The sequence below is a fragment of the Mesocricetus auratus genome, unplaced genomic scaffold (assembly GCF_017639785.1).
Source record: "Mesocricetus auratus isolate SY011 unplaced genomic scaffold, BCM_Maur_2.0 Super-Scaffold_100022, whole genome shotgun sequence".
NCBI classification, from domain to species: Eukaryota; Metazoa; Chordata; class Mammalia; order Rodentia; family Cricetidae; genus Mesocricetus; species Mesocricetus auratus.
In genome coordinates this window covers 33,005,226-33,016,445 of record NW_024429203.1, presented here as the reverse complement: position 1 = coordinate 33,016,445, position 11,220 = coordinate 33,005,226, and the positions used below count along the sequence as shown (strand labels likewise).

General features: G+C 48.9%; 1 protein-coding gene across 1 annotated transcript; it reads right to left on the bottom strand.

Annotated features, from left to right (window-relative positions):
- Nucleotides 1–12: 12 nt before the first annotated feature.
- On the bottom strand, nucleotides 13–10,062 carry Sh2d7 (SH2 domain containing 7). Its single transcript, XM_021226831.2, has 6 exons — nucleotides 9,887–10,062; nucleotides 8,597–8,686; nucleotides 5,003–5,168; nucleotides 4,565–4,771; nucleotides 2,504–3,190; nucleotides 13–1,016 (listed from the first exon to the last, which is right to left on the bottom strand). The coding sequence occupies exons 1-6, from the start codon at nucleotides 10,060–10,062 to the stop codon at nucleotides 966–968; spliced, it is 1,377 nt and encodes a 458-aa protein (XP_021082490.1). The 3' UTR covers nucleotides 13–965.
- Nucleotides 10,063–11,220: the final 1,158 nt, after the last annotated feature.

The window sequence follows — 11,220 nt, the reverse complement described above, 5'->3', positions numbered from 1 at the left end:
CTCAGTGGTATCTTTCAGACAGTCCAGGAAGTCTTAGGAGGGGGTGGGGGGGTTGGGGTGGGGGTGGGGGGGGTGGAGCATTGCCCTCCCTGTCAGGTGCTAATGGGTTGCAGGTAGAGATCTGGACCTCTCTGCAGGGAAAACCACTAGGCTGATGGGTTTCATGGAGGAATCTGGGTTGATCCACAGGTCAGGATTGGCTGGAGGCAGAGGGCAGGCAGGGGTGACTTGCTCACATAGGCCGACTCCAGATGATACCCAGCAGTGCATCCCATGCTCGGGCTCTCTGCTCAGGCCCTCACCAGCTATGTCCTCAAATGAGTTGTGGTCTCAGTCTCTTCATCTGTAGCACAAGCTAGGAGCCTGCGTAGTGAGGCTAGGATAAAGATGGAGAAGCTGGGCAGGAAGACTAGGGGAAGTTCTCAGCCTGCTGTCGGGGTCAGCCAGGGCTTTTGAGGCTGAACCTTGGCTGGACTCAGCCTCTTTCTCTAATCCTCCTAGGGCAGGTACAGAGGAGGTGGCTCCTGGCCTTCTCCTATCACCCAGCAAGACCACCATGAGGAAGGGAACTGGTGTTGTTCTCAGAAGTAATAGCATGATGTCGTTTAGCCAGTTGGAAGACTGTCTTGCAAGGGGCCCACCACACGCTTGTTAGGCACCTGAGGTGTGAGACAGCTCCACATGTTCACCAGCCCAGGCCTCTTCATGTTCACCCAACTCTGCCTTTAGATCCTCCTCACTCTTGCTGGCTTTATTTCCTTCACTGTGTGGATGGACAGCATTGAGGACATATCCAGGAGTTGCAGGCTGTGGCAAAGTCTCTCCCATGTCTTCCCAGGAGGTATCCTGGCTGTATCCCAGAGCCTGGTTCCACAGTGGTAGGACGTCTTCAGGTGAACTGAGGGTATCCAGTAATCCCAGGTGTAGCCTGGGTACCAGGACACCCTCTGGATGCCAGGCCTCCCTCAGAATTTGTGCCTCTTGTCTGTGAAGAAGAACCTCCGGAACTTGTCAGGCTGGAAGGAAGGGAGAGGTGTTGGGGCCTGGGCTCCCCAGCAGAGAAGGAAAGACCCAGGGTCAGAAGCTCTTAGCTTGAGTCTAGGGTGAGGGCCCAAGCTGGAGAAATGACATCAGAATGCAATGCTGGCATGGCTCCCACAAGCCTCTCGAGGGCCCCAAAGCCCACTTTCGGCCTTCAAACTTAAGATGAGGATTTGCTTTTGGCTAATGAAGGGTAATGGGAAGAGAGGAAGGTAAAAAAGAGGTGGAAAATTCTGAAGAGCACTGTCTTCCCTATGTCCTGGGGTCCTTCCCTGAGGGAGGAGCTAGAGTGGGAGGACACAGCCCTGCCCTGAGGGAGGAGCAGGCCCTTGCAAGCCTTTGCTCAAAAGCTCAGGATGTCCAAGCCATAAGAGGGAAGTTTCAGCTTCCCAAACTGGAGGCTGTGTCTGCAGGAAGGGACCCTCCCATCCCTCTTGTTGGCAAGTATAGGCAGCTGAGGGATTGAGAGAGGGTTGGTGGGCTCAGCTGCCTCCCTGGGGACCCAGGAGTAGCCACCTCCCTCTGGTGTTCTTACCCACCCCTCCATGTTCTCCTCCTCTCTATCATGAATTCTCAGAAATAGTTACCCTATTCACCGAGAGCCACCTTGACAGTGTCTTGTCAAGAGAGAATGTGGGACACTTTCCTTGGGCAGTTGCCTTGGGCATAATCAGATGGTCAGCCCATTTTACAGACAAGGAAGAGAGAGCCTGGGTAGGGTTGCCAAGTAAAAATACAGGCTGCCCAGTTAAATCCGAGTTCTAGGTAAATAAGAAACCATTATGCACTCAGGAGACAGAAGCAGGCAGATCTCTGTGAGTTCGAGACCAGCCTGGTTTACAAGAGCTAGTTCCAGGACAGCCTCCAAAGCCACAGAGAAACGCTGTCTCGAAAAAGCAAAGCAAAGCAAACCTAACGAAACAAAAACCCTTATGATTTTTTGAGACATATTAAAACTATCGGTTTATGTACAATTCAAATTTAACTAGATGCCTTGTATTTTTATCTTGATGAATTTGGCAGCCCTGCCCATAAGGGAAATTGTCATGAACAAAGCCACAGGCTAGAGAGCTGCTTACTCATGACTAGGGCCAAGGGCCTCCTTGCTATCTCCCAGTGGTTCCCACAGCCCTGGGTTGTCATAGAGGAAGCTCTTGGGTGAGCTAGAAGCCTCAATTTCACCCCACAATCCAGCAGCTGCTTCTCTCACTTGTATATCACCAGGTGGAAAAGTTCTGGGCACTTCTGAGCAGTAAACTGTTGATGCTTGAGGACCATATATAGTTTCTCTCTGTATAGTTCTGGCATCCTAGAGTTCACTATATAAGCCAGGCTCGCCTCAAACTCACAAAACCCTTCCGGATTCTGCTATTCTAGTGCTGGGATTAATGATGTGTGCCACCATGTCTGGATCACCAGGTATTTTGTAAGGACCTGGCCACCCACCCCCTCAGGAACTCACCTTGTTCACCCGTCCAGTGTCCTTGTTCTTGGAGGCTGGGATTTGCTCATAGGTGTTCCCTGGCTCTGGGAGCTGAGAGGTCTCCATGATCTTCTCATAGCCACAGTCCATGGGCTCTGATAGTTGGCTGTATGTGGGATTGACTCCAGGGTATGGGAGCTTGGCAGTGACACGCCAGCAGGTTGGAATCTGCTCGTAAGTACTGCCTCCTTGGTTTGGTCTGTCCCTACCCTCCTGTCGTAGGCCTGCTGTCCCAACAAGCTGGTAGGTATCTATAGAGCTGGCCTCAGAGGAGGACTGAGCCTCGTGGCTCAACTTTAGAAACCCCTGTCTCCAAGTAGTAGGCTGTGACCCCAGGGCCTCAGAATTAGGGGGCAGGGGAAATCCTAAGGAAGTGTAAGGCGTGGTAGCATTCTGGTCTGTCTTCACCCCAGATGGAGCAGGCTCTGGGATATTGGGGTTGTTCTGGTCTTCATCTGAGAGTTTCTTTGAGGGTTTCCTGCCTGGGGAATGAGCCAGGGTGCCAGCTGGAGCTAGCCTGTGCCTGTCACACATCTCTGTGCCCAGGCCTTGCTGTGCCCGGTTCATCTTCTTCAGGTCTGCATAAACGATGTCACTGGGGCCTGCAGAAGGCTCATCCAGGAGAGAGGGACTTCTCTGAGGAATAGGAGGCACTCTAGTGGGTGCCTGGGAGAGAGGGACAGAGAATGCCTTTAAAAGCATCCCATTGTTACCGTGACCTCACCCCCTGAGCTGTCTTTATAAGCCTTCCCTCCCCTCTTTTGCTTCATATGTAAGGGTTGGTTCATGACCTTCATGTTTCCTGTCTCTATGATTCTAAGTACAGTCTTTTCCTTGGCATCCAGGGTAACCAGTTCAAGAGCCAACCCAAACTTAACCTGTCTGGTCCTCCTGCCTCTAGCATGGTCCATTGATCCCTCAGGTCCCCATGGGCCCATTCACTCACTGCTATGTACCCTTTCAGAGGAGTTTTATCCCAAGTCCATAGCTCATGGGTCCTTTCAACAAATATTTACTGAGTACCAGTACATGACAGGCAGTCTTAAGACCTGAGGATAGCTTGGGTTTACATTCTAATTTGGAAACCAATACCGTGGGGGCTGTGCTAAAGAGTGTACAAGGATTTGATGTAGCATGTGATATATGAATGCGTCATAGGTAGTTTCATGTCAGCTCATGACCAGTGCCGTGGAGAGCAAGGCAGATAGCAGTAGAGAAAATATCAAGTGGGAAAAACGACACGTGCTGTATTGTAGGTCAGGTGGCCTTTTTGAGGAGAGTACAAGTGATGTCACTCTGTGGTAAGAAGAGACCCAGGCAAGTTCAAAGGCTGATGGGCTTAAGGAAGATCTAGAAAGCCAGTGGGACCGTGGTGAGGAAGGGAAGGAGGTTCGGATACTGGAGAAGCTCTTGTAGGCCCTGGAGATTTTAGGTTTCATTCTGAGCATAAGAATTCCTTTGGCAGCTGGGTGTGGTGGCACACATATTTAATTCCTAGCACTCAGGAGGCAGAGGCAGGCAGATCTCTGTGAGTTTGAGGCCAGCCTGGTCTACAGAGTGGGTTCCAGAACAGCCAGGGCTACACAGAGAAACCCTGTCTGGAAAAACAAAACAAAAGCAACACTAAAACCAAATCCTTGGCATGCTGTGGTCTACGTATCAAGGACATTCACTGAGCCTATCCCATCATACAGACATCCCGTTTTACAGTTTACTAAGTGGTTTTTGGGTATCTCATAACTGTTCTCATTGAGGCCTCCCAAAAACATCAAGAATGGTAAATAGACTTAGAGAGTACGTGCCTCACACAAAGCCTCATGGAGAGAAAGCAGAAAAGTCTAGTCTAGGTTTGAGTGTTATCCATCTGACCAGGGCAGGCCATAGCACTGGTGAATCCCTGGGGACTGACACTAGGTTGTGCGTCTTACACCGTGGGCCTGATGCTCACCCTCTACGCCTGAAGATACTGCTCTGGTGGTTTCTAAGGACCTGACTGTGACGTGACCCCCACATCCCGGGCTAGCAGCCATCAGCTCTCACCTCCACACTCTCCTCTTTTGAGAGAGTCCAGGATCTCACATCTAGGCCTTTCTTGGTGTGCAGGAAGGAGACCTGAGGCTTTGAAGGAAGGCGGGGGCTGGTGGTCTTGTCAGCAACCACAGTGGGAAATTCCATGGCAGCTGGATTTTCCAGATTAGTCTGCTGGAGGCCCGTGTTGACAGCATCATACAGGTCATTTTCCTCTAGCTGGAGGCAGTGAGGATACATTATAATAATGGTCATATACTGGCAGCCTCCAACTGCCTGCAGGGACGGCAGAGGAACATCCCACTAGGTTTCTGGCCGTGGGTAAGGAACGTTGTTGATTGAGGGCCATGACTCCTCTGAGTTCCCTTGATAAGATGTGCCTGTGTAACTGCCACCCCAAGCCTGGACACCCTGTCCTACCTCCCTCACTCTGGGAAGAAGGGTGCCTACCCGTGGGCAAGCAGCAGCAAGGGTCTCCCCAAAAGGCTCAATCTGCACCTCCTGGTAATGGCGTAAGAGCTCATCCAGAGTGCTGTGGCTGAGGGTGTCTCCTGAGACAAGGTAGCGTCGATTTCGGAGCTGGTTGATGACAAAATGACGGCAGCGATCACTACCCCTGTAACACAATTACATGTGGGCTGGGTTGGGCTGCTGGCTGAAGGGGACCAGCTATGCCCCTGACTATTTCCATCCCAGACTCATCTGACCAACGGCTACCCTTCCCATGTGCATCTACGGTGTTCCCTGGGAATGGCGGGGACAGGGGGCTCAAATGTCTAGGGCCCTGGGAAGAACCTGAGCTTGTTCTTAGGGAGGGCAGAGGTGGAAGTAGAATAATTGGGACACTCATTGACACAAAACAAGGGAACCCCAAACCTTGCTCATGAGATTTACTATGCAATAATTTATCTCGTTGTTGTTGTTGTTGTTGTTTTATGTGGTACTGGGGACCAAACCTAGGGCCTCACACATGTTGTGTAAGTGCTGTAACACGGATCCCTATTTACTTAGCTATCTTAACTTTAAATCTTTTAATTGTTTACTCATTTATTCTTGACAGAAAATCTCACTTCATAACTCAGGCTGGCCTACGGCTATATGGTCCAGGTTGGCTTCCAACTCGGGTGGGTCCTCCTGCCCCAGTCTCTCCAGTGCTAGGACAATAGGTTTAAGCTACTATGCTTGGCTAATACGGTATTTCAGAGGCTCAAAATGGATGAAAAAGAGTAACAACCCATAAACATAAAAACGCTGAGGAAGGAAGTACCAAAGCCTCCAGTAAAGACACCATCCAACCCTTTACCATTCAGCATCACCCAGACTCATCCTCCAGAACAACGGAGCCTCCCCTCCTATAAAGCCCCACCCTCTTGATTTTTCTTTTATTTAATGGGAGAATGATTTAAACACAGAACATGGGTGTGGAACACAAATCATGGATATGCAGCAAGATGAATTTTTAGACATAAAAATGCCCGTGTAACCACATGAAGATCAGGATATAAAACCTTGCCTGGCCCCTCCCTGCCAGTGTCTGACCCTACTGCCATAGTTTGTTTTTTTCCTTTATGGAATTTCAAGTAAATGAAAATTATGAAAAAATCCTCATTTGTATCTCACTTCCTTCACTCAATGTATTTTTTTTTTTCAGATTCACTGAGGTTCAAGTAGATTAAACTTCTTCCTTTCAAAAGTTATGTGTAGAGTTCAAGATCAGCCTGGTCTAAAAAGAGCTAGTTCCAGGACAGCCTCCAAAGCCACAGAGAAACCCTGTCTCTACAAACCAAAAAAAAAAAAAAAAAAAAAAGTTATGTGTAGTGTCTCATCTGATAGAAAATCTATAGTCTGTTGGATATTTGGGCTGTTTCCTTATTGATGTTGTTATAAATATAGCTGTTATGCTTATCTTCTGTGAATGCATGTGCTAACTTCTACAGAATATGTCAAAGAGCAGCAAGAACAAGATGGATCAAAAGACATGTATACACACACACACACTTACACACATATACTCACATACACACACACTATACATACACATACATACATGGACACACATACATACACACACACAGACATATGCACACACATACACATATACATGCACACACATACACACATTCACACACATCTATTCTGGGAAGGTCATTCTCTTCAACCAAGCATGCTTCAGGAAGGACGCACATGTTGGGGTGAGGGAGGAAGGAGACACTCCATCTAGCCATCCAGACCATCAATAGGGTGACAGATGTTGCAGCCAGATTGCCTTCACATCCAAATTTATCAGTCTTTTATAGTGGGTGCTTTTTATGTCTAAGAAATTTTTGTTTATCCATTCATAGGCAGTTGGTTTGCTTATTGGAATGTTTTCTTGTTTCCTTTAAGAAAGGCTATGGTTTTCTATCTTGGATCTATGATCCTTGTATAGTCATTAATTTTTGCACCTTGTATATCCCCCCAATTTGGATATCACGTGCCTTGTGCCAATTATAGGAAAACCAGGAACGACAGTGAATGATGGGAATCAGGATGCTGACTCATCCCTGGACTCTTCTGTCCCTCTGGACTATTTCTACCTCTCTGAGCACCTCCTCTCACTGTTGTTTATAAGATGGTATTCTGCCTAAGGTCGAGAGAGAGAGAGAGAGAGAGAGAGAGAGAGAGAGAGAGAGAGAGAGAGAGAGACAGACAGACAGACAGACAGACAGACAGACACAGAGAGACAGAGAGAGACAGAGAGACAGAGAGAGACAGAGAGACAGAGAGAGACAGAGAGAGAGAGACAGAGAGAGAGAGAGACAGAGAGAGAGAGAGAGTCCAAGAAATACAGGATAAAGAAAAATCAAATCAAAACTGAAAAGATATTTGGAAAATGCTTGCTTATTATATTTCAGAGTGCCCAAAATAGTGTCTGGGGAAAAATGAGCATTGATCAATGATTACTATTTGTTTATCCCTTCCATGGTTTGTGCTCTCTGTGCCAGGCACTTTCAAATGCAGCATCTTATTGAGCACTTCCAATATTCCTATGGTATGACAGATAACTAGAATGTTCCTCTTTTACATATGAGACAGCAGAGGCACAGAGAGGCAAAGGAACTTCCTCTGGGTTAGGATCTGAACAAGGAGAGTCTGTGCATATAATTTGAATAAGAATCTGAAGACTTGGAAGTTTGCCCTGCAGCCCTGGCCTCCTTCCGGTCTCCAGAGAGAGCCTTCTACCTTCCCAACTCAGCCTATGTTCAGACCGGGATTCACAGCCATCACCTCTGACTTCCTACTAGGCCCATGTCTCCTCCTCTTTGGTCTCATAGCCTTACATTAGCAAGACCCAAGATCTTCATAGTCAAATATGTCATGGGTCCCCCACAGCCTTTACACCTCTGCACTATCTACAGTTCTCCCTCCTGGTGAAGTGACAGTCTCCTTGGATCCCTTCTCTGTATCAGAATCTCATACAAGGCTATCCTGTCCCCAGATACCCTGTATCCTGCTGCACCTAGAGACCTGGGGGCTCCCAAAATCTTGCACTTCTGTTCATGCCAGTCCATCTTCTAGAAGATCTTCTTATTCTTCTTCTTCTTTTTTTTTTTTCTTTTTTTTGGTTTTACGAGACAGGGTTTCTCTGTATTGTTCTGGAGGCTGTCGGTCCAGCCCGGCCTCGAACTCACAGAGATCCGCCAGCCTCTGCCTCCCGAGTGCTGGGATTAAAGGCGTGCACCACCACCGCCCGGCTAGAAGATCTTCTTATACCCAACCATGCCTCCTTCCCACCAGCAAATAGCTATTCCTCCTTCACCTGTGCCCAGCAGGAAGGTGTTTTATCTGCCTCCCCTCATCCCCTTGAAGGCCGCAGCACCGTCCTTGGCATATGTTCAGTGCTGCTGCTCAGAAAGGGTTATCCAAGCATGGGATGGATGAATCATGGAGTAGAGCCCCAGGGAAAACCAGACAGGGCTTTCTAGGCCTCCGTGTTTATCAGCAGGCTCTGCGTTATGGAGTCTCCTAGGCTGCCTGGCCCTGCATAAAGGGCTTCCCACTTACCTGTAAGACAAGATGTAGCCGACGGCCCGGTCACTGAGGCGGACAAGGAAGGAACCGAGAGCTTTGTCCCTGAGTAGCTGCTCTGTCTGCCTGGACAGAGGACATGCCATTAACTGGGGTTTGAACCTTCATAACAAGCAAGCAGTCTGAATTAGACCTGTCTCACGATCCTTGCAAGCCTTGGCCTTGGGCCCTAGATTGAGGCAGCCTTTTAGTCCTTGATAGAGAACCTTTTTAGAGCTCTGACTGGCTCTGAGGCCTCTCAAGGTACAATCCATGCTTGGTGCTGGCTCACCTGAGCAAACTAAAGACTCAGCCTGGAGTTGGATGTGAGTCCTGAGGCAGCTTCCCCTCCCCACTGCAGCCTTCCCAGCAGGTGCAGTAGACACTGCCTGCAGCTACCTGCTCTCCACCTGGATAAATACATAGTAAGAATGATGCCATGTGGCTGGAGACTTTTGCATTGGCAGGAACCCCTCTCTTGGGGCTAGGTGTACAGTTATGCAAGATGTATACTGCATAAGAGTTTCTGCAGCAAAGAACTGCTTGGCTATAAGAGAAGTTTACAGGAACTCACCTCCCACCCCCTGAATGTCCTTTTACACCATGCCAAATGTTTTGGAGGCACAGCGGAAAATTCTAGATTTTTTTGGCTTGGCAGAACGCAGACCATATATTTCCTTATCCACTTACTCGCCAAGTCAGAACTACCTTCGTAATTTGTAGGGGTCAGTGTCAAATGAATATGTAGAATCCCTTAAAGCAGGTGCAGGTCCCTGCTGAACACACAGCCTCATGTGATCCATACAACTGTCTCTGGTGTTGTGTGAGGCACTGGGCCAGGACCTGGTGGGCTTTGCCTCTCATTCCTTCCTCCATCTAGTATAGGGAAGCTTGGCAATCTAGAGCAACCGCAATGCCAAATCCCACAAAGCCCCTATGCCAGGGTAAGCATGTGTCTAGGCTTCCTGGCCAGTTTTCCAGTTTAGTGACAATAGCATTCCAGTGCTGGTGCATGGCAATCTTTTAACTTTTGCCAAGATACTCAGAACTCATCTAAACATGCCCAGCCCCCACAGGTCCACTTTCTGTCCTTCCCATAGCTGCAAAGACCCCACAAAGGAAATATCCTTCATCCCTGCCTCCAGAAGCTTCCTCAATCTGCCATCTCCACCCCTAGGGTCCTGCTAGTGAGAGAAAGGTCAGGAAGAGTTCCAGAATCCTTGGGTGATATTCTTTATCCTAAGGAACCGTGGGCCATGCTGGCCATGTTGTCAGGGGCTGTCTTACTTTCGGGTGATGAATCCATGAAACCAGGGGGGCAGAGCTCCATTCTGCAGGATAGAGGGTGCCTGTGTCTCCATGAACCACTTCAGAGCCAACTCCTGGATTTCAGCCAAGGCTTGCCCATCCCCTGCCTCCCCTATTGCCTTGTTCAGATGCAGTTGCTCTGGGCCGCCCTCCATCCTGGTGAGTGCTGATGGGAAATAAGTTCTGATGGGTGCAGTCCTTTATATCTGTATGTGATGGAGCTCATTTGCCTGAACCCACACCCTCCCCAATGCCTGCAGCACACAGGAGTCCTATTACCTCTGGACTGGCAGGTGCTTTTCTTGAAGCTTTGGGGCTGGGCGTTTTGGCTGGCTAGAGTCACTAGCAGGTGGCTACCACAGCAGCCTGGTAAGGGACAGACTGACTAGAGTCACTAGCAGGAGACAACCATAGCAGCCTGGTGAGGGGCAGATGAACTGCTGACTTTGGCCTCTTCTCAAAACCTCCAGTCTTTGCCTCAGCTGAGGAGTAGACACTGGCTGCAGTCACAGCACTGCCCCTGTTAGCAAAGCCCTGGATTTAAATTTGATGTATCCTGCCCTCCCAGAGGCTTTTAGTGTCTTGGTGGGGAAGTTCCATGCTGATTAATTTTCCCTTCCACTGTGGTTGTATCAAGTACCTACAGTGCACCATATAAATCTGGGAGCAAGGCCGTAGCATCTGGGAAAACATTTTTGTTGTTGTTGGTGTGAGTGAGTGAGTGAGTGAGTGAGTGAATGAGTGAGTGAGTGAGTGCGTGCGTGCGTGCGTCTGTGCGTCTGTGTGTGTGTGTGTGTGTGTGTGTCTGTGTGTGTGTGTGTGTGTGTCTGTGTGTGTGTGTGTGTGTGTGTGTGTATGTGTGTGTGTGTGTGTGTGTGTGTGTGTGTGTGTGTGCAAGCATGCAGGTATGTACCCATGCGTATGTTTGTGGAAGTTAGAGGTTGGTATCGGGTGTCCTCCGCTATCACTCTTCACCTGAGTTTTTGAGGCAGGGTCTGTCACTGAACTTGGAGTTGCTGTTTGAAGTAAACTCTCTGGCCCTGGGATCTACCGTTTTCTGCCTCTCAGTGTGTTCAGCTTTTATGTGGGTGCTGGAGCTCCAAATTCAGGTCTTCATGCTTGTGAAGCAAGCACTTGACCTACTGAGTCATCTTCCCTGTCCTGGAGAAGAACTCATTACTAATGGAGGTAGACAGACAACACATGTTTGTACATATATGTGGAATACCGTGCCGGACATACGTAGTCTGCAGGAGGCAGGGAGAAGAAGACAGAGCACGTGGGCTGCATGTCATGGGTTGGAGTCAGTCTTA

What these genes read in the sequence shown, in the direction of transcription:
- Sh2d7 (XM_021226831.2), bottom strand. Translation starts at nt 10,062, where the DNA reads ATGGAGGGCGGCCCAGAGCAACTGCATCTGAACAAGGCAATAGGGGAG. An exon ending in CATGGATTCATCACCCGAAA is followed by an intron (nt 8,687 to 9,886) that starts GTAAGACAGCCC and finishes TCCTCTGTCCAG; the next exon opens with GCAGACAGAGCAGCTACTCA. An exon ending in TTGCTGCTGCTTGCCCACGG is followed by an intron (nt 4,772 to 5,002) that starts GTAGGCACCCTT and finishes CACTGCCTCCAG; the next exon opens with CTAGAGGAAAATGACCTGTA.